This window comes from Haemaphysalis longicornis, unplaced genomic scaffold (genome assembly GCF_048455015.1).
Source record: "Haemaphysalis longicornis isolate Haplotype H1 unplaced genomic scaffold, Haemaphysalis longicornis Haplotype H1 scaffold_9, whole genome shotgun sequence".
NCBI classification, from domain to species: Eukaryota; Metazoa; Arthropoda; class Arachnida; order Ixodida; family Ixodidae; genus Haemaphysalis; species Haemaphysalis longicornis.
Window position 1 is genome coordinate 24,333,630 of NW_027526460.1, and position 24,619 is coordinate 24,358,248.

Below are 24,619 nucleotides of genomic sequence, written 5' to 3' on the forward strand. Positions count from 1 at the left end.
TTGCTCCTGGTGTCGTGTGCCCACTCGAGTGGCCCGCTCTGATTGATCCCAGCCGCCCTTCCGAATACTAGAACACCGTGAGGCGTCTATCCGTGGCATACTCAAGCTTTACACATCTTTCCTTGGATTCGGGACACTATAGACCTTGCACTCAACCTTTTCGCTTCCCCGCCATTGATCAGTGCTGCCATGGTCAAGTGTTCTTTTATAAGCAAGATTCGCTTTGCCCTGGCTACTTCCTCGTTCCTTTCATGCACGACCAAATACATTTTTTGTTTCCCGTGTATTGACATTTTTAGTTCTATTTTAAGCCATGCTGGGATTGGCCCGTAACCGTCGTTATTGATGTCAATCCGTCATACAATTACTTATGCACACTTCGCGTAAAGCGTGCTTTTCTGTAAGGGCGGTGCGCATGGTTAAGAAGCCGATTTGTCGATTTAAGTACACTGCAAAGCAAAGCCTACTCAAACAAAGTAAAGACCGGAAGCCATCCATCATCGTTGAATGTCGTCCAGACGCACAATGGCTCAGCATTAGCATATGGGGAGCGATTCCAACTGCATATATAGAAGCGCCGTCGATGGATATTCGTGTACACTACGTACACTTAAGAAGTGCCCGTAGGGCGCATTCACCAGGTTGCGCCAGAATTTTATTTATTTTATTTATTTATTTATCTATACTGTAAGACTTGGTCAGGCTCATACAAGAAGTGGACACATAATGCCCATTACACTCATAGGTACAAAAAGCAAACTCTGAACGATAAAGAGAACACAAAAATCAGTGATAAATAATAAAGAATGAACAATAGAACTTGCCCGTGTGTAAATTCGACGAATCACGTGGCTGTGAATTCAAATTATTTAAAAAAAGCATTTCCGCAGAGACATTGCACAATGCAAAACGCAATTCACGCCTTGCGTTTTGCCCCTGCGCACATGCGCTTTTTTTTAGGGAAGTCATTTCTTGGGGTTTGTCATTCGGCGAATTTGCAGACTTGGTCACTCAAACTGGTTATTATTGGAGTATGCACAATGGGCGTTGTCCCCGCCACTCTGCTGGAAAGTGCCATCGGGCCGAGTGCGTTCGTCACGGTGTAGAATTAGGAGTGCACACGTTAGAGCTGTCCTGATTGTTTCCCTATTCTACACGTGCGTTGGTGCGTGTGCGTGTATGTGCGTACCAAGTTTTCAATCATGAGATAGTACGACCCAAAAGGCACTGCTCCGTTGACATTCCTTGCATATTAGGCTATCACTGCATTAGCATTTAGTATCAAAAGTACTGTCACAAGTTGCTGCCACCCTCCTGTCTACGCTGCGAACGTCATTGGCGCATATTCGAGTCTTGTCGCTCAGGGTCCCTTCACCCCAAGGTGTGACTTGCGACGGGGTTAGATACGCCGCCCACTTATTTCATTTACTCCGCAGCATTCTCCCTTCAACGACGCAAACTTCGGAGCATTTCGAATCAGAACGGCATCAATTAGGATACTGTGCAACGCCCCCTACTAACCGAGTAGTTCAAAAAAGAAACGCGCCAGATGTCACTAGAACGGCCAAGCTTTCCTGACGGTATCCGATGAGCGAACTAATTATAGAGCTGTATGAAGTTGTAAAAACTCTGGGCTGGAGCAACTTCCAGTGAGATCTGGGAGGTTGATTCAGACGACAGTAACTGCTTGCCAGCTACGAGACTGTGTAGCCCATAGGCACGCCGCATGAACGAAAATAGCTTTATCAGAGCGGGATTGGAGAGGAACGCATGGGCGGATTTCGTTTATCCGGTGTACATAATCGCTGTCATAAAACAGGCCTCAAATCTGCGAGTATATTTTGAGTACAGTTCACATCGCCCACCAGTGCACTCTGCTTGCCTCCACATGAAAAAAAAAAAAAAAAAAGACAGATTAATTATTTTTTTTCTTACCATGCTGAAGTTCTTTCCTGCCCAAATGCGTAGGGTGCGAAAGGAATTAGGATTCGTTTTTCCAAAGTTTACAGCTTTATGCTAGTGCGTTAGTCAGCCTTGAACTAATGCCGCCGTTTTTGTTATTACAATACTGCATCCTGCCTCCTCATTTTCTTTCCAAAAAGGCAAGACCCGACAACTTTCGAAAGCTAGCGTTTCTTGGAAACATTGTCATGCCTAATCGCTACCGAAGAATAATTAGGAGTTTAAAAAAAAAGAAAAAGAAAGGAGGAAGCATAGGCAAGGCGAGTTTAATAAAAGCAATCTGCATTCTAAGTCTCCGCTCTATTCTGCGTCTCAGTGAGGACGCAGGAAAATAAGAAAAAGTGTTCTTTTCCAGACGTGCTAAATTAAATTGATTCGCCGAAATGAGCAGGGAAAAGTTGGCTGAGGCATAACGGAAGTAGGGATGAAGAGCAATACTTGTAAACAAACGAGCGCTTGGAGCCTTGCTCAAATAAGTACGACGATGGAGTCTTTAAACAAGGCGAACATTAACGCAGCAAGAAATAACCACTGATGCTGGGCGATTACTTGTGCTTTGTTTGATATGTTGCTTCTGCTGTTCTTTTTATCCTAATGGTTGGACTAGGGTAGCGTTAGGGCTGTACCTTATAAAAGACCTGTTAATTTGCTGTTTATACTAGAACAGCGCCTATGAGAGCTTAGGTTGCTTGTGCTGCCGAAATACGAAGGACGATCTGGAGATCCTACGTTTTCATTAATTTGCTTGTCTTCGTAAGTAATTGACCTTCCTTAACGTTTCCATTGAAGAGAAAGGTGATTTCTGTGGGAACCAATTAGAGCTGTCACTCGAAGAGGCTTGAAGAGAATTTTTTTTTTTTCATTTATTTTTCAGCAATGCACAAAGTCGAGGGAAGTCAGTTCTTTTTCAATAAATACTAGTTTAGGTGAAGAAGCGGTCGTACGTTTCACGTGGGAACTCATGTACTGACGGGATATGGCAAAGTTAATATTGGATGTGTTCAACCGTAAGAAGCCAGGAAAGCTGATTAACACGAAAGGCATTTTCCCAAGTGGCCCCTGAATGTAGAAGACAATTTCTTTCGTGCAGCGTCAGACTGCGTCTTTTTTTGTGGGGAGACAAGGGTTGGAGAAGTGGGAAGAAGATAGGGTACAAGAAGACTTGTGCAGCTGTCTACATGTGCATAAAGAACTAGCTTGCTCCAAAACTTAAAATAAGTATACAATGATAATTATTTGTTTCAGAGGTCCGGAAATTGATGGCTGTTCACTTCTATATTATCTAGAACTCAGTCTAACCTATTCGCAGCTGATACTATTTAACACACACAAAAAAAAAAAGCACGCCATATCCACGGAATGAATGATGATAAGTGGGGCGAAGCTCGAGAGGGGGAGATCATCGGTAACCGTAACTCTCCCGTGAAAGTTCGCCCATTACATCATTAAGAAAGACGTAAGACTGTGTGCGTACATTGTACAAATCAACTTTTATTTTCGGAGTCAATGCTCCCAGGCCCAGACCTGGTGAAAGACCCCGCGCCATCGAGGACTACCCCGCACCTCCACCACAATTTGTCACGTAGGATGGGACACAACGGTAAAGAAAGAACTTTTATTTAGGGCGAACTTGTGCCCGAACAAGACGAGAGGAAACGAGCAAAGGTCCTTGCGTCTCGTTCGATCTCCGAGAACGATTGCTTGCGTTCGTGGCGTGATCTCTTGCGTGATCTCCCCCTCGCAGTGCACGTGCGCTCGCGCCTCCGTTGGCGAACACGGACAAGCTCGCGCTCCCGGTGCCGAGTTTTTGCTGCCGGTTGCAGCCGGTTCTTGCGCGTGCAGCGCGGCCCACTTTGCGACATCTCCGAAAGCATGCGGCGGTCACGTACCACGAGACACAAGGGATGGACAGACCCATGACTTAAGGAGCTTCGCCCCTAAAAAACATACTCTTAATTAGACGATATTTCCACAAGCATAGCTGAGGGGAAACGACAAATACAATTAACTAATAAATTAAAAACGCTTGCCCTGAGTGATACTTTCATACAACGAGTTCGTGTGATATCATATGACAAGTATAAGCTTTAACTTTGGTCCGCGCATCCTTGGACCAGGCAAATAAGGACGCATGGCAAAATTGGCCCAGCTCGCTGTAGTAGTGCAAGGATGGAGAAACAGCAGAGCAGACGGCCCTTTTCCCTTCGTCGGAGACCCGGCGGTTGCACCTTGCATTTATTTCCGGACTTGCCGCTGAACCCGTGCTATAAATCAAAAGAAATGGTGTGCCCCCAGCGAGTGATGATAGCTCAGTCGGATGGACGCAGGTTTCAGATCACGAGGGTCGTAGGTTCGATTCCGACCACAGGAAGCGTTTTTAACACGAAAGTGTTTTATGCCCGGCTACGCAAGATCTCACCGGCGTCATATCCGTCACGGAAATGACGTCAACAGAAAAAGCTCTATCGGCATGGCGCCACCAGGATTCGAGCCACGAAATCTCTCGCCCCAACGGGAGGTGCTCACCGCTTTACCAACTGTGCTATGAGTTCAAGCGCACGTTGGTTTACGAACGCGCCTTATATCTTTTGCATTGAGATGGTGCTGCCGTCTAGGAGAGGCGAAGCGAAGTAGTTCATCATGACGCTAATGAGCGTCGACAGTTGGCGCCTCGATGCCAGCGTCTTCGCGTACGTGGGACGCGAGCGAATTGAGGCACCCTCCGCCACCTACTGCTTTCGGTTTCGGTTCGGTTTCCTTCGCACGGTTTTCAAGTGGCTGTGGTTTCAGTCGGATTTACGAAATGTTCCGGCGCGTGCAATCTAGTGTCTAACGTTGATGCGTCTAACGGTGCCATACCGACGTAATATAAATAGCGATGTGCAGCTTCATATGGATGCTCAATAAATGTTCCTGTGAAAGCACATTTCACTTTCGTGTTTTACCGATTCCCATGAAAGAGGCATCAATTACATTTTTTATTCCACTTTGCTGCTTATGTTATTGTTGCCCGCCACTGCTAAATGAGCTCGTGTCTCCTAATTAGCGCATAAGGGTAGGCATAAAACATGCGCACATTTTCCCGGCCCCCGAAGCAAGGCACAAGAACATGCCTCGCAAATAGCCGTCCGATGTTCTATTCTATGAAGATCGAATTCCGCAGCTCATTTACATAGAAATCGAGCAATCTCGATTTCTGGTTCGAGGACACTATCTTCTCTTCTAATGAGCTTCTTTTTTGTGGAAGCAGTGTTTACGCCAGCTCAATAAGCGACCAGGTTGCCGCAGGCGGCTAGGACACGAGGGGAGCACGCATAACAGTTCTTATTTGCGCGTGAGAATTGCGTTCTGGCGTAAACAAGAACCCTGCCTATCCAGGAAGGAAAATCAGTTTACGGAAGCAGCGAAGTAAATCAAGTAGCTGCAGGGGTAAAAGTGAAATTGGGAGTACGGGAAACTATCTCGGTTCCGCGACCCGTTCTGAAAGGTCTGAATGCTTCAATGCCTCGACCCACCACGGTGGCTCAGTGGCTAAGGCGTTGCGCTGCTGAGCACGAGGTCGCGGGTTCGATTACCGGCCGCGGCGGCCGCTTTTCTGATGGAGGCGAGAAGCAAAAACGCCCATGTGTACGAGATTTCGGCGCACGTTAAAGATCCCCAGGAGGTTAACATTAATCCGGAGCCCTCCACTACGGCGCGTCTCGTCGCCTGCGTTGCGTCGGCGCGTTAAACCCTACAATCAATCAATCGAGCTTCAATGCCTTCAGGCTGGGTGAAAGTTAAGTGAGCAAAAGGAAGTTGTGATAACGGTTGAAAAACCTCGAATGCGTATAGTTAGTTATGTTTTGACGTTGTGATGGTGTTTATTTTAGATTACAATGTATACAGTAAAGCCCGCTTATATCGAACAGCGCGAGGATTGTAAAATAGGTCGATATAGCAAAAATTCGATATAGAAAGTGAAGCAAAAAAAAACTTACATGAGAGCAATCCTGCCGACGGAGTCATGAGCTAACGCTGCGGTCTAACCACCCCGCAGTTCACGGTTGATACGATACTTTCTCGAAAGAAAACAGTCATTTATTGGGGCGGAAGAAATGCGTGAGTGTAGCCTGCTTCTTGGAGCGCAACGCGTTGCTGGTGGCAGCTTGCACCACGGTATCTAAACAGTCGACAAGCACAAGACCGCTGCCCTCAATGGCACTACAGTATCGCCGTAGCAGGGCAACAGCAGCGACGGTTTCGCTCGTGCGAAGAAGCGGTGCGGAATCCTCGGCTTCTTTGACAGAGCGGAGACAAGCATGGATACAAGCGAATTACGGTGAACCCAGCGAACCGAGCAAGTGCAGGCAGCGAGTGGCGCGGACTAGAAGATCGGTGACACCTCAGGCCGCAGCGCCCAATGTGGCGCTTTCGACGCCAACGGCATGCATGCATGGAGCTGATCATGGTGGAAAAAAAAAAAGTTTAGGAGGGAGCGTAACGTGACTATGGTGAAGCCTAGTCATAAGAAATAAAAAGGAAAAACTAATGGGAGATGCCCCACCTCACGTGACAGGCAAGCGGTAGTTCTTTGCGCCTCATGCGGCCGCCCGCCTGCCCGCGATATATGGTGCGTCGTTCCGTTCGGTTGCCGGGCCGTCCGGGTATTCGGGTTTCGGCGAAGAGTCCCCGTCCGGGCGTTGCGCGCAGCGCTGCCTGAAACCCTAAATGCGTAGCAGGCTGATCGTGCAGGCAAAGTATTCGGACGGGAGAGACAGAAAACATCTTTATTTATTGAGCGCTGGGATCCGTCGAAGTTCGCGCCGCAGTCGAAGTGTCGTGTTCCGCCGCCGTGCAAAAATGGATGTCAGAGTACGACATCCGTGGCTCACATTTTATTTCACAAAATACACTCACTTCCTTGGTTCTGGTCATTGTATCTTTTCACCTCCCAGGCGTAATTTAGCGTTCGTTGCCCATATACCAATCACACGGATTGAGAGTACTCGGAAAACCAGCCCACGTTCTGCCTGCGACGCGAAGCGGAAAATGATTTGTTCTTCCCGCGCCCGAACCCAGCATCAGTAGTTCTGCACCTTTTGTTTTCTAACGCACTGAAGGAGACAGCAACGCAAAACAGACGTCGTCACGACAATTGTGGCACGTACAACGTGCCACGTCCCATGAAACACAAGTTGTCTTGAAGACGTCTTGAAACAGCCTGAAACAGCTACAATCGTCTACCTCTACGTGAAGAAATCTTGCAAACGTTTAGCTCTAGCAGTTTTGAGAAGTTTATTTGTAAACGTGTAAAAGATGTCTTGCTGAGAACAACACAAGCTTATGCTACACCAAGATGTTTTAAAAACGTCTCTTGAGAGAGGTTTATCTGGAGACATGGTAAAGAAGTGTTACCCGAGCCTATTTGTTTTTTATGCGTCTTGACACTTTGAAAACCACCCATGATAAATTTACTAGAAATGCCCTCCTTGACATTTACGCTTAAATATGTCTGAACACGCCTTATCTCAAAACAAATTTAAGCACACACATGTTCTACACTTCTATAGTAAAAAATCCCGACATCTAACTTCAGCAAGAAATCGCCTACATTTTCTATCTCTACTATGCTTTTTTAAAAACATCCAAGCCAGAGTCTTTCTTTGTGATCCATTTTTCCCGCCGTGGATCTTCAAATCTGCCGATTCAATGAAATCAGTGCTGCTCTTTTCAGGTTTAGGCCTTGATTGTTGTAAATTGTGCTGCTAAAACCACATTACTTTTTTGCGCTATCTCTGGTCCTCCTCGCAATTCATGAATTGCACCGTACGCAGTACTGTGAGGGCTGGGAGTGGAGGCTGGGGCATTCAGGTGGCATGGCGAGGCGAATGGGAGTTATTTAAATGAAAGCATTTATTTGAACATTATACAACATGATTGACCACACCGGAGGCAGGCACAAATGAAGCACAAACAAGCAAGCGTGTCCCAGACCTCGCATGGGCCTGGAGCTGCGTGGCGTAATGGCACCGAATGTGACGCTAGTGATCACCCAATGACCACAGCACATGTGGCTGGCTGCTCGCACCCCACCCCACTTTGGTTGACCACGTCTCGCGGACAGTAATATCGGCACATTATCCACAACAGGCACAACACTCATACACGCGGGGGAAACACTGCCGCACGCTTCACTCGTGCACCAAGTCATCTAGGTGGCTAGACAGCCAATAAGCGCATTGTACCGTTTAAGCTGTGGCTGCACTGACTGCAGAGGTGAGTCTACACTGTCCTGCTTCCTTGCACTGGCAGTTTCATGCACACTGAAGCGTGGTAAGGGCCTTAGCCTTGGCTTCGAGGTTCGTGAAAGGCGTGCCAGTTTTCCTTGGACAGGAGGTTGCCGACACCCTCTCAAATGGAGCTGCATGTGGCACACAGTAAGCCACAATTGCTACGCAGGAAGTCCTTGCTCGTTTTGTAGCCAAATGCTGAATGGTCGATGCTGCGGCCAAACTTTCGGGCATGGGCTTTGTCCTGCTGAAGTACATCGATGCCACTCACGAAGTGGTCAGCCAGGTGCAGCGCAAGTTGTCCTTGGTCTCTTATGGTACCATAGATGGCTCGAGTTGGGCGTTGGCTGCTGCACAGGTCGCTGCTGGTTGGCGCTGTTGACGGGCTTGGAACCTGTAGGTGGTTGGCTCACGAGCGTTTTTCACTTTTTCTGTCCATGGACAAAGTTTTCGGCATGCTGGGCTTGCTGTTGGCTGGGCTGAAAGTAGTTGGCAGGTGGTTCCCCGACAGTATGAACTCTTTATGGGTGTTGAAGGAATTCTGTATGTGCTTGACTTCCTTTGTGAGAACTGACCTGACAGAACTTGGTTTCGCCACCAACCTGCGTCAAGCGTACGGCATCCGGGAGGCTCAGAAGGAAGCGGAGGGGGCCACAGAAGCCGCACTGTTTGAATGGAAGCTCCTGGCCTTTAGGTTGCATGGCTGCGATGAACAAGGCACGGATGATGGCTTTGATTGTACCTCATTACATTCCCCTTTGAAAGCCATGGTTCACTAGGGCCCCTGAGATTTCAGGAACTGCTTTCCTTTTGCATCGTACCGGTATGAGCTCCGACTGTAGGGCAACGCGCTAGCAGGTAAACACGGAGCTTCATATCAGTGATATGGTCAAGATCGTCGCTGTGGCAAGCAAAAACAGCTCTGTGTTCGGCCAATGTACCCTTTATAACTGCGTGCTGGCTGGGAGTGGGCTGGCTGCGAAGCGGGACGATGGAATATTGGGGTGATGGCGCGCGAACACCGCGTCGGATGCGACGGTGTCATGCGACAGGCGCACTTCTTGAGGGCAATGTTTGGGCTACTAACACTTTTTATGGCGGCTGCTCTGGCAAAGGCAACGGATCATGTTGCAGGCAATTTTTGGCACTGTGTCTGGCAAGGTTAAGTACCGTGGCTGGGTCTAACGTCAAAGGCACCGCGGCGGACGAGGCAGAAGCCTTCGCTTCAACCGGGGGCTAGCTTCATGCTGCTGCCGAATGTCGGCTTCCAGTCACCGAAAGAGCTCTTCTTTGAAACCGGCAGTGTCCAGCTATCGCCGCGCCAATTCTTCCGTATGAGGTCGATGAATAGGCGGACATTGTCACTGAGACGAGCCGCTCCCACACAATTCCCGGCATGATATTCCGCCGAGCCGGATACACGCAGGTGTTCACACACAAAACACAATCTTGCTGGAGCGTCCGCCAGCAAGATTGGCGGACGCTCCAATCTTGCTGGTGGTCTAGACCACCGGCCCTCTCAAGAGCACCAGCACACCTTTGCCCTCCCCGCTCTTCCCCCCCCCCCCCAAATGTGTGTGCATCACATCACTCACACGCGCGCTGATGTAATTCTGCCTGGATCCACAACGGTTACGTATACATTCTAAAATGTCACATGAAGGAAATTTTGAGCAATCGTCAGCGTTACTTCAGTAACCAAAATGACAGAGAAATTATCAACTCTGCAAGTTTAAGCCACTCTATCATGTTGTAGCCTCTTCTGTGTCTATCATGTTGTATCCTGTAGCCATGGTTCAGTTTGAACATAAGGGCCTCTATTATTTAATGGAATACTTTAACTGTGTCATTACTGTCCGTTTCATGCTGCAGCGTGGTAGTCTGTAGCATTTATGTATGCGTGACCATGCCATTACGCATGTTTTCTTGGTGCACTCCGGCAAACAAAATGCTGACTTGTTTCGAGCATCGCATCATGCCCAAAGGTCATGCTGGGTCTGTACGACTGTCCAATGCTCTGTTTTTTGGTGGACTAAGGAGCTTCCCAACTTAATTTCCATTTCCCGTGTCACTAACGAAAACTACAAAATTCTTATGCGCCATATACATTCCAAAACCGTCCATGCTCTTACACTGTAAAGACTAAACCGGCAGTCTGTATTCGGCTGAACAGTGGCAGTGCACGAGTGCGCTAAAAAGTTTGTCATTTCATTAATGTTTGGAACCAAACTGGTAGAACCTGATTATGATTCCTTCCTCAGATCTTACGACAGAATTCCAAATGTGGCAAGATTTTGTTCGACTTGCACAGGACAAGCCTAACCACAAGAGCATGGTCACACACCGCCGTCTTTGTGTTAATATTTTTTCTTGCTAAATTTAATGTTTGATATGGCATTGAATAATGAACTTAGCAGTGGCTTGCTATGCCTTATCCAGGAGTGGTTCTTACACTTAAAGGGATGGCCGCCCCAGAAAAGTTACTGTATAGTACGAGCCTTCAGCTAGGCTATAGGGCATTTATGCACGAAGCATTGAATACTTGACAGAGAATAATGCAACTATTTCAGAACCCCAAGAGGGAGCTCAGTACAGCAGACTCGACATTTGGGCTGTACTGAAATGTCGACCAGCTTCTTATGTTCGCTCAGAGCTTTGATAGAAGCTACGAGATGGGCTGCGTTAGAGACTCAAAACAGAAACGGAAATTACAACTGGCATGGCTTGACAAATACCGATGGCTGAATTATTCCGCTTTGCGTGAGGGGTAATCCTGCCATGTTCGTGTAATTTTCGCCATTAAAAGCGCTGTTCTTGTGCTTATATCTGTGTGTTTAGGGTTGGTATTTGCTGAAATTATTGCTAGCGTATAACGCTTCTTGTATGCATGATTCATAGCCTGTCGTTTTTTTTAACAAAGTACCTGCGCTACACATATATTTGTAGTGCAGGTCTTATCTTAAAAAGAAAACGAGAGGCTAAAGTAACGTAAATTATGTTATAACGTAAGTGCATAAATTCGATGCAGACTGCGCAGAATGAGATCCATTGGTCTTACACTGGAAGCTGCTGTACGGGCGTAGAATGCTTATATGCCAAACATTTTCTTTTGCATTTGGGACAAGAACAACTAAATGAAAAAATCTCATTCTTGCTGCAGAACTGGGACCTTCCCAAGAGAAAATAGTAGTTGGTACCACTGTTTTATGGTTAAATTCCCAGCTGAAAGCTGGTACCCCTTGGGACCAGCAAGGACCAGCTGGGCCCAAATTGGAATTTAATCATACACCACCTGGGACCATTTACATTTTCTCTTGGGTTACCTTCGGAGTCGAGGTATGGCGATGGTCCCGGGGACGTGGGCTGGTCACAATCGGGTACACCGTGGTTCATCTGAAGTCGCTCTATATGTACATGTCGCAGGGCCGCCTGGAGGGCTTGGAGCTGGGCGTGCCTGCTGCCTGTTTCGGGCAAAGGTTCTGTGCCTGGGGAGCCCCGTGTGCGGACGTGTTGGATCGCGCTAGGCGAGGGCTTTTCTTGCTTGGCCCAGAAGGTAGTGCTGGTAGCCCGTACATGCCTTGTAATGGAGAGGGCTCATTGGAGTGAGTGCCCCCTGCCCATGCCAGCAGCTGGTTCACTCCCTATGAGATGCACGCGAAATGGACCAGATGGGCTGGTTCATAGCCGCTTGCGGCACTGTTGTGGCAATGGTAAAGCTTACGTAAAACACCTCTCTGTGGTTACCATGCACACACAGGCTCTCCATCGTGGGCGTCAGACTTGGACTGAGAGATGCGAAGGCCCTGCACGCGAGGCTGGGCGCTTGGTCGCCGCATCAACAGCCTCCTGGGATGCTGCAGAGGCGCCTGCCAGCTGGCCCCTTCTCTGCCTTCTCGACGTTGTCCAGGAGGCGCACAGGTACGATGCTCCTTTGGTGCGCTCTAGTTCCAACGTAGCGAGGCTCACCAACCCCGTATTCGGAAAGCCAACTTACCGAATGACATAAGAAATTCTTTCGTAAGGGCCGTAAAAGGTAGCATGAGAGAAAGCCAGCGTGCATTTCAAAAGTCGTCCATATGAGAATTCAGTGGCCTTGTCGAAGTGGAGCAGTGATGTTCAGTTAATGCAGGGGGAACGAACCTTAGGGGGTTGTGGATAGACAAGCAAGTTGGCTAAAGCGTTGGTCTTCGAGGGGCTGGGGGATCGTGTTAACGGTGCCAGTTGAGAGTAAGCGTATTGTAGAGGGGTTGTCTGGAAAGCGAAGTGTTGCTCTGTATACCCCGCGCTGTAAAGCTTTATTGATGGTATCGCTTAACGCGCCGACGCAACGCAGGCGACGAGGCGCGTTTTTTAGGTGCGGAGCACCGTAGGACCTCACAATGTCCGTCCGCGTCCGTGCGCATAACATTTAAAATCGCAAAAAATCACACAGGCACCGGCAAGATTCGAGCCTGTGTTTGGTGACCAGACAGAGGTAGTGTCAGTCGTCTTACCCATTGGGCTACGACCGTGAGTTAGTACCCGATAGCCAAACGGCTTACTACCTCGCCTGTAAGGGTGCGGAGTACCTTAGGACCTCCCAATGTCCGTCCGCGTCAATCCGTGCGCACACCACCATTAAGCGAAAATCTGTGCGGAAACTATCTAAAAGAGTACAAGAGCACTCCAAAACACTCGAAAACAGGCACTAACATAATCTAGCAACGAGATTGGATTGGATTGGAAAACATTTACTGAGCATAAAAGTGGGTGGCTTCCTCAGTCCAGATAGCCGCGAGCTGGCGAAGCTGCTTGGGCGCGAGGGATGAGGCGTTCTTGGTCCTCGCACCGTGAGCTGGCCAGCTCGCGCTCCCACTGCTCAGGGGATGGGGAAGGGGGGGGGGGGTTGGCGCGTGGGGGCATTCCCACACCAGGTGGTAGGTAGTGTTTGGGACGGAGCTAGAAGGGCAGTTGTAGGGGTAAGTGGAGGGAGATATGTGGTGGAGTATCGTGGTGTTGTAGAATGTGTTGGTCTGCTGTCGACGCCAAATGCGAGCCGCCTGTGTGCTGAGGGATGGGTGAGGAGGAGGGTATTGAAACCGCAGTTGGCGATAATGATACAAGATTTCAGTGTATCGGGGAGAGACCGGGGGATAGATGGAGGGTTCGGAAAGGTCCTCTTCCGTCGACGAAAACGCCCGGAATGTAAGAGCGCGGGCACCGGCTTGTGCCGCCTCGTTTCCCTCGAGGGAAGAATGGCCTGGTGTCCATACGAGAAAACGCGCAAGAGCACCGGTGTAGTCAGGTTGTGATCAAGTTGTAATGCACAGTGACTGCATCGAACTACTCTAAATGGCGCTACGCGGAAACACGAGATGGCGCCGCGGTGCACCGCGTATGTAAGCGGGTTCTAAAAATCCCATACCCTCTTCCCGCCATGGACGGGAACGAACGTAAGACGCGTCACGCTGCTGCTAACGTCTACGAAGACAACGAGCTACCCCGAATACGAAACCGCGGCAAGCGGAGGTAACGTGACTAAAATCGAATGACGGTCGGGGCGCAAATCGGATTTCACTCGGGGTGCAACTTGGATGTCATGGTCCCCGTACTCCGCACCCTCGCCATTGTCCACGGAGTTGAGATGCTGCCATTTTTTTTAACGTGCGCCTAACGTGCGCCGATATCTCGTACACACGGGTGTTTTTGCTTTTCGCCTCCATCAGAAAAGCGGCCGTCGCGGCCGGGAATCGAAGCCGCGACCTCGTAGAAGCATGACTGAAAGTCTATAAAACTAATTTCATGTAATCTGTGGTGCCTAAGGATGCTTATCGGCCTGCTCCCGTCCCTACTATGGAGCTGTAATAAACCGGGTCGCCAGCCCGCAGCTGCTTCCGTTCCTGACTGCTGCATATGTGTAACTTTGGCTTTTTCTTCTTGTTCTTTTTTTTTCAGATGTTGCATTCACTTAGCTTCAGCACGCTGGCCGTCTTCGACAAGTCAGGACACCTCTTTGAAGTTCCAAACCCGAAGCGCGTCCAAGCCTGCCCGTGTTCTGTACAAGCTTGCAATCCTTCACGCCGCCAAAACATGACGTCGTAGCATCTCGCCATGTCGCTCATACTTCTTGCTTCAATTGCGAAAATAAAAGAGTTTTCTAAATATTCCCTGCCTCTATCAAGGCTCCTGAGCTCGCTGGCTACGCCAGCTTGAGCACAGTGGTGTGCATGTACAGAATTGAAAAGAAAAAATTAAAAATATGAATATAAAAGGGAATTTGGATGGGAAACTACATTTTAGAACAAACCCTCACTCACTAAGATATCTGAATACGAATAAATAAGATCACATGAAAACTCACGTCGAAGAGAAAACTTAACACACGTGATGTGAACGTTTCCCTCAAAAGATCTAACATTCCGCTGCCCGCAAGGGAGCCAATTCTGACTTTCCTAGGCCAACCTCTCCAAAAAATATTTCTCTCTCTCTCTCTCTCTCTCTCTCTCTCTCTCTCTCTCTCGGGTGCAAGGACTGACACCCTTCTGCGGGGCTTATACTTCCACAGTTCCAGTGAAAAGTTTAACTAAAGAACGCTTGAAAAGACCCCCTTTATCAGCAAAAGATTTGCCCGATAACATGAAAGTTCTCACCCTTCGAGCCGAAGTATTCTGCACTATGGTCAAAACACGGCAAGTTTGCTGAAAGGTCCGCGGATTTCTAAATTACTGTCTGCGTTAATTAATTACGCGAAACTCGGTAATGCGTGGCTAATTACAGCTTTGCAGGCTTGTGGATGTGAAGGGGCGTATATTTTGAGCGTCCCGAAAATCTTTGGCCTGAACGGGCGTTGTCTAACCATTCTGAAGGCACCAAAAGGCGCAAGAAAGACGCTAAGAGGCACGATTTGCGTCGCCGTTATCAAGAAAATCTTTTGCTGATAAGGGGGGTCTTTTCAAGCGTTCTTTAGCGAAACTTTTCCCTCAAAGGGTGCAGGTATAGCCCTGCAAAAGAGAGTCAGCTCGTACACCCTCAAGGGAGTCAAAATTTACACCCTTTCGCGCAGCCTAATGTTACACCATGGTTACACCTTCGAGTGAAAAGTTTTGCTAAAGAATGCTTGAAAATACCCCCCTTATCAGCAAAAGATTTTCCTGATAACGGCGGCGCAAATCGTGCCACTTGGCGCCTTCCTTGCCCTTTTCGGCGCCGTCGGAATGGTTAGAAAGCGCCCGTTGAGGCAAAGACTGCATGCGGGCTGAGTTGAGACGTACGCATTTCGTCCCCATTAGTACACCCGTGGCTAGTAGCGCTAGTTCTGAAGCTTTCAGCCTTAGCTTGACCAGGCAAATTACTCATGTGTTTAGTTCCACACGCATTAGTGAACATTATTAGAGCCATTTAATGGCGGAGTCTGTCCGTGAGAGGGCGTTTCTCTGCGCCAATGACGTGTGGAGGTTAGATGGCGGTATACAGTGGCCGGCAGATTTCGTCGTCTTGTCAGAGATTGAGCCCCGCGCATAAGCCGTAAGCCTGATTCAGTACCTTTTCAGCATTTTTTTTCACTTTTGTTCCTTTCTCTTTCATTTCTTTTACTTGGTCTGTTATCACATTACTGTTTCTTTACTTAATTCAGTACATGTATTTCTATCGTCGAATAGGACTCCTCTGGTTTGAAGCGAAAATATGGCCGTAAGTGAACATTATTTGTTTGCCGCTGTGCTTTCGCGGTGACTCTGATTACACTCTAATCCTGGTAACCCATAATGTAACTTCTAAACGGAAGTAACCTATAAAATAAAGGTTACAATGGATTCATTTTGATGTTTTCTTTATTCCAGTCCGTTCTAAGGGTTACAAGCGTGAGGTTAAAAGCGATTTATAGGTTACAATAATGATTTATAGGTTACATCAACAAAATCTGACATGTAACCTCTACGTTGTAACCTATAAAACGCCTTGTAACCTCTAAGAGATGCTCGTCGCACCTTCTCTCCCGGCGGCCGTTGATTTCTCCGTTGCATGACGGGATATAGAGAAATGGCGGCGCCGGCAGGCCCGGTGGCCGCGTTTTCTCGCCACTCGAGCCTTTTAACCGCTGTGATACCCCTACGATGAAGCGAGGATTGCTGTTACAAGACTCATTTGTCGGCGTGAGTCGCGGAGGCTGCGGCGAGCCCATTTGTGACTGGCAGCGCTTCACGGCCCGTTCTTCTACGACCAGCATCAAGTTCGCATGTTGGACCAATGTCCCGGCGCCAGTGAAAGCGAACTCGGTGAGTATATTCCCTTAACGGTTTCCGTGCTTTCATTGAATGTATCTTTTCGCTGGGGACTTTTCAATGTGAAATTGCAGCATTCGAGAGGGATTTTCGTTACCTGACTGGTTGCTTCGCTGGACGTTTTCTGTTGTCCGCGACGGCAATTGAATGAACTCACGGGCTTGCGTTCGTTGCGTCAGACTAGAGCGGACGATCGGGAAAGCACAGGTAACGGCGCCCGTGACCTGCTTACTGCTCTGTTTGCGCGCCTTCGTCATGTGTTGAGCGTTTTGTTTACGCTGTTCGCTGCATCGGGCGCACTTGACGAGTTATTGGCCCATGTCATTGTCAGGTAGCTCTGTTTGAATAATTGAATTTTTTCCCATTAAAGTCTTATATTATCGCGCTATTCTCTGGGTATTATCATTTTGTTTCAGCCGTCGGGAAATGTTCATTTTTCTCGCTGCATATATTCGGAATGGTGTCTAGTTTATTGGTCTTGTAGTAATATATCCGGATAAACACAAGGTGTGTGCTACAGAAAAGTAGACCACTTAATGCTGCCCGAAATTTCTAAACTCACTTTTGTCCAGCACAAGCCTCTTTTTTGTAAAGTTTGCCTTGCGGCACAATAAAACGTTTTCGTATGTACAACACTCCTCATTTTTTTCATTCTTTTCCTTGAGTGGGTAAATTTGGTGTTAGACATTTTGAGACAGCGGGCCATTTCCACCATGTTAAGTGGTTTATTATTCTCATTCGCACAAATCAGTCGTTTATTTATTCGCGTGGTATTGCAGGGCAAATGATTGTCTCGCGTGATCCTGGTGTAGTGCAGTAAAGCGACTTTACAGAATGGTGGTATGTATGAGCCAGCATGCAGGCTGCTTGATTGTTGTTTTTTGATGATACAGAAATTGTGACGAATTACACAGAGACAGGTGCAGGTGTAAAAATGGGTTCTGCACCCCCATCGGATCCTGGCTGTTCAAAAAGTGTGGTTGCATCTGGCTACCTATGCTATGACTTATCAGCACTACTGTTTTTTCTTGCAGGCAGTGTTCCTTGAGCTGACAACCAGGACTCCCCTGCGTATGACACAAGTTGAAATGAAGTCTGATTTCAGCGGAAACAACGGTATGAAAATGCAATAACTAAAACACATTCATTCAAATATTCTTTGTAAAGATGGCACCCAGGCCTGCACAGACAAAAGCATGATTCACTTGTAAAAATGCGAGGCCTTTCTTCAAGTGTTATGATGTTATATTTCGTATCTTGTTTTGCCTCATGTTTAGTGACTCTTTCTATCAGTTCGTTACTACATGAACGTTATGAATTCACATAACGATTTCCTCAGCATGGAGCTTTGTAGTTTTTCAGCAGCTCTAGCTATTCTATAAGATGCGCGGTTTTGCAGAGCCAACAAGAACTCTTTTTCTAAAATAGCTCTGTAAGAAATGTCCAGTTGTTAGTGAGTGCTTGTGCTGTGTTCTTTTTTTCGTCTTGTCAAGTTTGAAGTGTTCTTTCATTATGAATGTATACCAACTGCCCAGCGCTAAAGCCTATTACATTTTAACCCAAATAACCCTTCGAGTCATTACAGGTACAGACCTCCTGGGAATGCCACTTGAAGATCGGTGCAAGTTCTAGATGTATCCTCTCCAACAACACATCTGGACGAAGAAAAAATGTAAGTTGGCGATTCCTTTTTACTGATAGCCGAGGAAGAAACCACCGATAAGAACACTTTACTTAAATGAAAAATGTTTCGGCTTCCACGTGGGATCCTTGTTCAAAATGAAACTGCCAGTACAAGGGGGGGGGGGGGGTGAGGATGTTTAAGTACAGCCAAAAATGTGACGCAGGTGGCGTCAGCATCGTAAAAGCACGTTTCCTGGGTTTAGTGCGAAGTTCGCTCTGTTGCGTGTACTAGTGATTCCACATGAAGGCGCGGAAACGTTTTTGTTTTCTCTTTTGCAAATGTATGTCAGTTTATCTCGTAGCCCAAAGTTTCTGCCTGTTCTGGGTGAGCATGCAGAAACATTTCGCGAGATAAACTGAACACGACGGCACGATTAAAATTCGGGGAGGTTGGCCGGTATGACTATAGTGGCTTCGCGTTGTTCTGAACAACGCCGCCTGTATTAACATTGCCTGACGCGTCGCGCGCTTTTCAATGGGAAGGGTAGGGACGCTTAGTTCAGGCACTGATCCGCTATGTGGCGCGTGCCGGCGGACATCTCGCCTTACGTCACTGCTCGCGAGTCGCGAACGCTGCACCCACTTCTACGACGTGTGTCTGTCAGCTTGCCTGTTGGGCTTCAAGAGCCGTTTCGCTTCCATCTTAGCCGTGACGGGGCGCTAGTTCTGTGGCGCTCTGGGGATCTCGTTCAACGTGTCGCTCGCTTCATACTTGCTGCATTTTTCCATAGATAAAGACGGAGGCGGACTGAAATAGTCTAAGAACGTACTGATTGTTGGGTAGACATATAGCTAACAGAAAACGATATTTTCGGATGGGGGAGCCATTATTTTACTGATATTTTTCTTTCTGGAGTATTTAGAGAAGAAAAAAATGCGTGTTTTTTGTTCAGGCCCTCACTTCTACGATTACTTTCCAATAATATCACGTGCTTGTAAAATTCAGATAATTATAGGAAACAAAAGGATAAGCAGCTGCGATCCCGCCACGCTGTCCGGGCGCTTATACAGTACAGTCATCAATTTTAGAAGTGCGTACCGATGCGGAGTGCGAACAGGGGGGTCAAAACAATACCTAAATGCGGAGGGGATAGAGGGGGGATGCCCCACTCAGAAAATTTCAGGGCCTGTGATCCGAGTAGATAAGCGCGCAAAGACGCCATCAGCCTGCGGCAGCGCAAGGGATTTTGCTTCGTGACAAAGGAAGTTTTATCAGTGACAGACCAAGGCAGACAGGCATGGTGAAAAACAAGAAGGCGTTGGGGCGCCGCCTCGGGAACGCTAAACAAACTTTCCACTATTTTGCATAGTTTCCAAGAAGCGGCGCTGGCTGGCGGACACGAAAGCACGCTGGAAGGCTACGGAGCGGGGAAGGGTAGGAGAGAGCAACAGGAGAGTGGCTGTTTGGCCATTTTTCGCTCACGCGTTAGGCACTGTTTATACAGGCGGCGTTGTTCTGAACAATGCGGTCAAATTGCTCTGTGTAACGATTACTGAAATGATGTGAAATTATTAGGAAAGGCCGTAAATCACTCCTCTGGTGTGGCCTTTCATTTCATTCTCTGGCCTCCGTCTTCATTTTCGTGCAATATATTTTTTGTACTTCACATGCCTGTGGTTTGGTGTGAGGGGCTTATGGTTGCACTGGATTTTGTTCTTTTTCTGAAATTTTCTGTAGATGGCTCTTCAAGGTGGGGAAATCCAAATGACGGCCCCTCACATATATACGCCCATCTGCGGCAGCAGGGAACAAGATGACCGCGGGAAATCTTCAGCGTGCCCTGATTTTGTGCCTGCTTGTGTACTACGTAAATTGCGAAGCTTATCTCTGAATTTTTCCAAGCGCCTTTTTTCGTGCAGGAAATTATAGATACCATTTAAAGTTTGTCCAAAAGACAGATTGCAATCGGCCTAGAAACTTGTTAGTGCTGCATAAAAAACGATAACTTGGCGTGGGAATCACAACTCAGGTGGAACTGTAAAGAGGAACCTAAGAGGGAAGTGTAAAGATGGATTCGTAAAGGCGGGTGAATTCCAAGTGTAATATTAGACTGAGTGAAACGGAGAATGTAGGGAACATAGCCATAAACACTGCTTTGTATGAAAAAGTGAATTTTTAATAAATGTTCTTTCTACTTTCCCACATTCTGCGTTTTTTCTGTGGGGAACCATGACAACACTGTACTGGGAAAGTGCACCCCTGAGAACCATCTTATAAATGTAGCTCAAACTCGAATTCGTCTGAAATTGTTCAATGGCAGTATCCAAACAATTGGGAATGCTTTGCATACATCCGTGCAAATATTGAGGTAAAGAATTTGTATATTTGGCCATGTTTGTGAAGCTGTTCACGCAACATTTATTAAATAGGTTTAATAAGGATATATGAATAAACCGAATTTTACCTGGAAGTCTAAAGCAATATAGGAAACACCAATTCGCCCAGGAATCCGCACTTGTCCAATACTCATTAAGGAACGATAATAACGTTGGGGTGGTTCGCAGCTTTGCTTTTTAATAAATAGCCCACAGGTGTTTCATAATAATAAATGTGAATGTTCAAAACTACCGATGCGAAACTTCTGGAAATGTGCTCCTGTTAAATGCGCAAATATGTGTGCATGTACTGCAATTCTCTTTTGATAATCATGGCCTAGGTTGTCAGACAAGATTTTTTGGCTTAAGGCTATGTTATCATAACTTTGGCGTCCTTTTGAAGTGTGCTATCAAGTGCATCTTTCCACTCAAGCTTGGTTTCACTAAAGCCTAAAGTTGTTTAACTAAAGCTCAATTTAGCAAAAGACCTATCATGCATGTTTGATACCGGTGTCTTAAACGGCACAAAGCTGATGCAAACATCAAATTTAGTTATGCCTGTTTATAGGACTTAAGCGTTGCCAATACTCACGAAGATTTTTGGGTGACAACCTGGGTAACGATTATCGAACAGGTAATGCAATGCATATATATTAAGAGAACATTTTCAAGCTTTTTGGCACTGCTGTTTTAGGAATTATAAAAGTAATTTCTCTTTTAGCCCCAGCCGTGTGGCCGGCAGTTTATTCAAGGGACAAATAAAAGACACCCGACGCAAAAGTTTAGACGGCGCAATGGACAGCATGGTCGCACATATCGTCTTCCACTAACGCGATATTTGTTTACCACGCGGGAAAGGCGCCTTGGGGGTGTCGCCACAGCGGCGCCGGCGAAAGCGCGCCTGGCGCGCACCATCACACCTTCCAATTTGTGTGGCCTTGGACGGCGGTAGATGTAACTTATATAAAGGTATACATGCTGAAAGCTGCAAAGTAACCCATAACTGCGTAACCCTTACGTGTATACGTATATAAAGGTTACGAAGATATAGGTTACATTTGTACCTTATAAATTATAGGTTACAAAAATTCGAAAATGTATACCTCTATTAAGGGTTACCCAGCTTAGAGTGTAGTGCTGAACGCTTTGGTGAGTGGAGCAAGGAAGGACAACAATCGTGAATCATGTTATGCATTTTTATTGACCACGAAGGAAATATATTCTCTGCCAGGGCACACTTGCTTTCGAGATGAAGGAGCCCGCTGGCTAAGCAAAAAAGTAGGCGGGAGACATAACCAAACGTCTTTTGACTCTTGGCAGCATCAACAGACACTGACGCCGCCATCACTACGAACACCCGAACGCGCGCACACTGTTTATTTCCGGTGAGTTTGAAGCAAACGTCCCTCTGGGGGTGAAAACTCAGTCGGGGTTCCCCACAGGCTCACATCCTTCGCACAGGTAATGCACCACTCTGGCAGGGCTGCTATAGGCTCCTCTGTAACGATCTGCTTGGGGCTTAGCGTCACTGAAGCGCTTTGCGACAGTTTTTCGCATTGCCACCATGCATAATTGAGCCCTTCACTGCACATTTACGTACAACACTTGTCGATACTGAATCGCTAATCTTTGAACAGCTACATATAACACTGGTATGGCACGCCATGGTTTATCTGGACACAAATTGGTGCAGTTAGAGCCACTGAGAAAACTATACAGTACGCCGAGTACTACACTCAACTCTACGAGTGACAAGAACGGTCAGACTTCTGTCCGCATGCTACTTTGCCGGCGGCTACGCCGAACTCCCCTGTACAAGTTACACACAACAGTCCGTTTACCTTTTTCGCCGTCCGGGGCCAGAACCTGGGATGACACGTTGCCTAGAATGAACACTTTCACACCAGCCAGAGGACAAAGTACCGGAGTAAGAACTTCGCTTCATGAACGGTGCGTCGTTCACACGGGGTCAAGGGCTGTCCCTAACCACACTCCTAGCGAATCATTTTTGGAATTATGCTCCCTAGGAGTGCGAACTTGTTAGCTCTTTTTTTCTCTCCCAACTTTAATGAGCGCCATTATGACAACTAGGATTTGCTAAAATACTGTTCGAAACGAGATACAAGAGACGGACACAGTACTTGATGTTGCTCGAGCCGACAGAGCCAGCGAGCCGCATCGACTGTGTACAAACGACAAACGCAGTACTCCGGTTTCAAACAGGGTTTAATTCCAAGACAGGCACAGCGACGGATAGCTCGACTCGAACGGCATCCGTGAAGGCTCGATGACGGCACCGTCCTCCAAGGTGGTAACCAGGACGCATAGATAGGAGGCGGTCTGCACCAAGAGGCAAATCACGTTAAAAATGTTACGTTTAGGGAGATCACCATTCCTTACCGATTGCAAACAGGGTTTAATGATTTCAAGACAGGCGCAGCCATGTACAGATCGACTCGAACGGCATTCTGGACGTCTCGATGACGGCCCCGTCCTGCTCGGCGGTGGCCGGTACGCATAGGCAGGAGGCGGTCTGGAACAAAAGGCAAATCACGTTAGAAATGTAATTTCGAAGGTAATCACGGCTTACCGAATGCGGAAACCATGATTACGCCTGGCAGGAACGGGAAGGGACGCTGAAATGTAAAGTAACAGACGAACAGCGACAGAACCACTTTTATTACCAGAAAACACCTCTGTACAAAACACGCGTCGTCGAGCTCAGTAGATAGGACAGATGGAGACGTGTACCTACCTAGCCAGAAGAGTAGTGCATGTTTGCGGGAAGGAGCAAGTGCAATAAGACACGACGCAAGGGTCAGGGAAAGGGGAGGGCGGAGGCGGTGCCGGACGCGAACCTGAAAAGGAACCAAGGACACCAATTCCATCACTCGCCTTTGCCACGACCCCAATTTGGAGCCGCGGACCGCAGAGCTGCGTTCCGTGCTTCAGTGATGCTCGTTGAAGGTGGCGACTGTATTCCGAACGCCGCGCGAACCGAGGACGTGCGAGCGGAAGGCATTATCGAAGTGCATATACCTCGGCTACCGCGGCGTTCGGAAAGGAAAACCGACTATCACCACAACCTAACGGGGCTTCCGAGCTGAGTCCGACGCTAGAGGCAGTGGCGAAGGGCTCCAACCCCGCCACTACAGCCTAACGCGCACCGCAAAGCTTTGGCGACAGTCGGAATCCCTGCGTCGCGACGGCCCAGGAAACGTCCGGCTCCGAGGCTAATGTGCGCTCGGTTAGGAAAATTCAAATACGCAAACGTTCAGCGTCGCGAAAAAAATGATACTAAAGCCGGTTTCGTGGGCACGTCGCACGTCGCACCGGGCCTTCAGCCACGGAACTCACCACTTGGAAGAGTCGTCGGTGAAGACTGTGAAGCAGCATACCGTGAAGGAAGTCCGTGAGGCCCTCTCGGTTGGGAGCGGGGATGGCACAGGCACAACGAACAACGACTGAAAGAAACGAAAACGACAACACTTATGGCATTAAACACCTCCTAGCGCGAACAAAACTTCCCCAATAGACAGTCTACCGCGTGGAAAAAAACTCACCTGTCTATCGCCGCCGTCACCGCCCCGCCAGCTACTCTGCGCCGGATGCGCAACAGGCAGGCAAGATGGCGTACCCCTTCTTCTAAAACGCGCTTATCCTGGCATTACAGAGCGCTGCTACTGGTCGGCTACCGCCTACCCTTCCACTCTTTCACATCGATATCGTCTTCCAGAACATTCTGCCAGTTGTAAAACAAAACGAAAAAGTTATCGCGTCAAGTCGCAGCCGCGTGGCCACCGGAGCATGCATGACAAGGCATTTTATGCTGCGTCACGGAGCAAGATAACCTTCTTGCTTGGTGGTTCTTCATGTCGGCTAGGGGCTTCGGCAGGGGCGATTGAACGGTCCTATCGATCATGCGGCCGTTAGCGGCCGTTTTCCGCGGCTTTTGAAACCGAATAAAAAACGCCACGTCTTGAAGAAACAGTCGACTGCGCGGGAACACAAATGCTACTGCGTACGAGTCATTGATTGATTGATTGATTGATTGATTGATTGATTGATTGATTGATTGTAAGGTTCAACGCTCCGACAAAATGACGGCGATGAGGCGCGCCTGATAGT

General features: G+C 47.8%; 1 protein-coding gene and 2 long non-coding RNA genes across 3 annotated transcripts in view; 2 read left to right on the top strand and 1 right to left on the bottom strand.

Moving 5' to 3' along the window:
- The window catches only part of LOC144151662 (uncharacterized), a 31,202-nt gene extending 16,825 nt beyond the window's left edge, over positions 1-14,377 (top strand). The window contains exons 2-3 of the long non-coding RNA XR_013318933.1: positions 11,658-12,152; positions 14,169-14,377. This is a non-coding gene — a long non-coding RNA (uncharacterized LOC144151662). The remainder of the gene's footprint in view (positions 1-11,657; positions 12,153-14,168) is intronic.
- A 1,915-nt stretch (positions 14,378-16,292) lies between these two features.
- On the top strand, positions 16,293-18,276 carry LOC144152628 (uncharacterized). Its single transcript, XR_013319199.1, has 3 exons — positions 16,293-16,486; positions 17,527-17,608; positions 18,078-18,276. It is a non-coding gene; the product is annotated as an uncharacterized LOC144152628 (long non-coding RNA).
- Positions 18,277-22,700: 4,424 nt separating this feature from the next.
- LOC144151423 (uncharacterized) lies at positions 22,701-24,213 on the bottom strand. Its single transcript, XM_077682465.1, has 6 exons — positions 24,055-24,213; positions 23,849-23,955; positions 23,247-23,349; positions 23,082-23,127; positions 22,892-23,024; positions 22,701-22,831 (listed from the first exon to the last, which is right to left on the bottom strand). The coding sequence occupies exons 2-6, from the start codon at positions 23,885-23,887 to the stop codon at positions 22,718-22,720; spliced, it is 435 nt and encodes a 144-aa protein (XP_077538591.1). The 5' UTR covers positions 23,888-23,955; positions 24,055-24,213; the 3' UTR covers positions 22,701-22,717.
- Between the last annotated feature and the right edge of the window lie 406 nt (positions 24,214-24,619).